General features: G+C 59.7%; 1 protein-coding gene across 1 annotated transcript in view; it reads right to left on the minus strand.

Moving 5' to 3' along the window:
- GCH1 (GTP cyclohydrolase 1) overlaps positions 1 to 747 on the minus strand; it is a 22453-nt gene extending 21706 nt beyond the window's left edge. Inside the window, exon 1 of the mRNA XM_026849197.1 lies at positions 677 to 747. Coding sequence (XP_026704998.1) covers positions 677 to 747 — 71 coding nt within the window. The remainder of the gene's footprint in view (positions 1 to 676) is intronic.

Genomic DNA, 747 nt, shown 5'->3' on the forward strand with positions numbered 1-747 from the left:
TGGGGGGGTGATGGCGGTGGGGAGGGTCCCGCTGGGGTGCGGGCCCGCGCCCCGCGCAGCAGGTCCCAGCGTCCTTCTCCATCTTAGACTGGCTCTGAGGAAGGATTTCTGTGCAGAAGGGGCTGTTGGGCGTTGGAATGGGCTGCCCAGGGCAGGGGGGGAGTCCCCGGGATCCCTGGAGGGGTTGAAGAGTCGGGCTGAGCCAGCGCTGAGGGATCTGGGGGAGTTGGGAACGGTCAGGGGGAGGGTCATGGTTGGACTGGAGGAGCTGCGAGGGCTTTTCCAACCCACCATGATTCTGGGATTTTCTCTTCAACCCTCCCAAACTTGGGGAGCTAGTCCTCTTCCCACCGGGGCGATGCTGGTGTATCCCACCCCGTAACTCCCCAGTGCCTCTGTCATGATGGTTTTGGGGTGCTCTGGCTGGGAGCAGGGCTCAGGGTGTGGGTTTACCTCCCTTGGTCGTTCCCCACCGCTTCATCACAGCTGGGTTTTGTCCCTTCAAACCTACAAGCTCTGAAGCCGCCTTCCTGCTGAACGGCTCAGGTACCCCCCTGTTTTGCATCTTCCCACCCGTTGATCTGGAAACATGCTGACAGAGACCAAATATTTTGGGGTTTCTGCAGGGATATGGCTGGGACATCACCACTGCCAGCAGTTTGAGCATCCTCCAAACACTTTGGAGGCAAATGTAGGAGATGGAGCACAGGTCATCTTTGCCAACAGCCCTTTCTGCCCCAGGCCCAT

Source organism: Athene cunicularia (genome assembly GCF_003259725.1).
Source record: "Athene cunicularia isolate RWA chromosome 5 unlocalized genomic scaffold, athCun1 chr5_part1, whole genome shotgun sequence".
Lineage (NCBI taxonomy): Eukaryota > Metazoa > Chordata > Aves > Strigiformes > Strigidae > Athene > Athene cunicularia.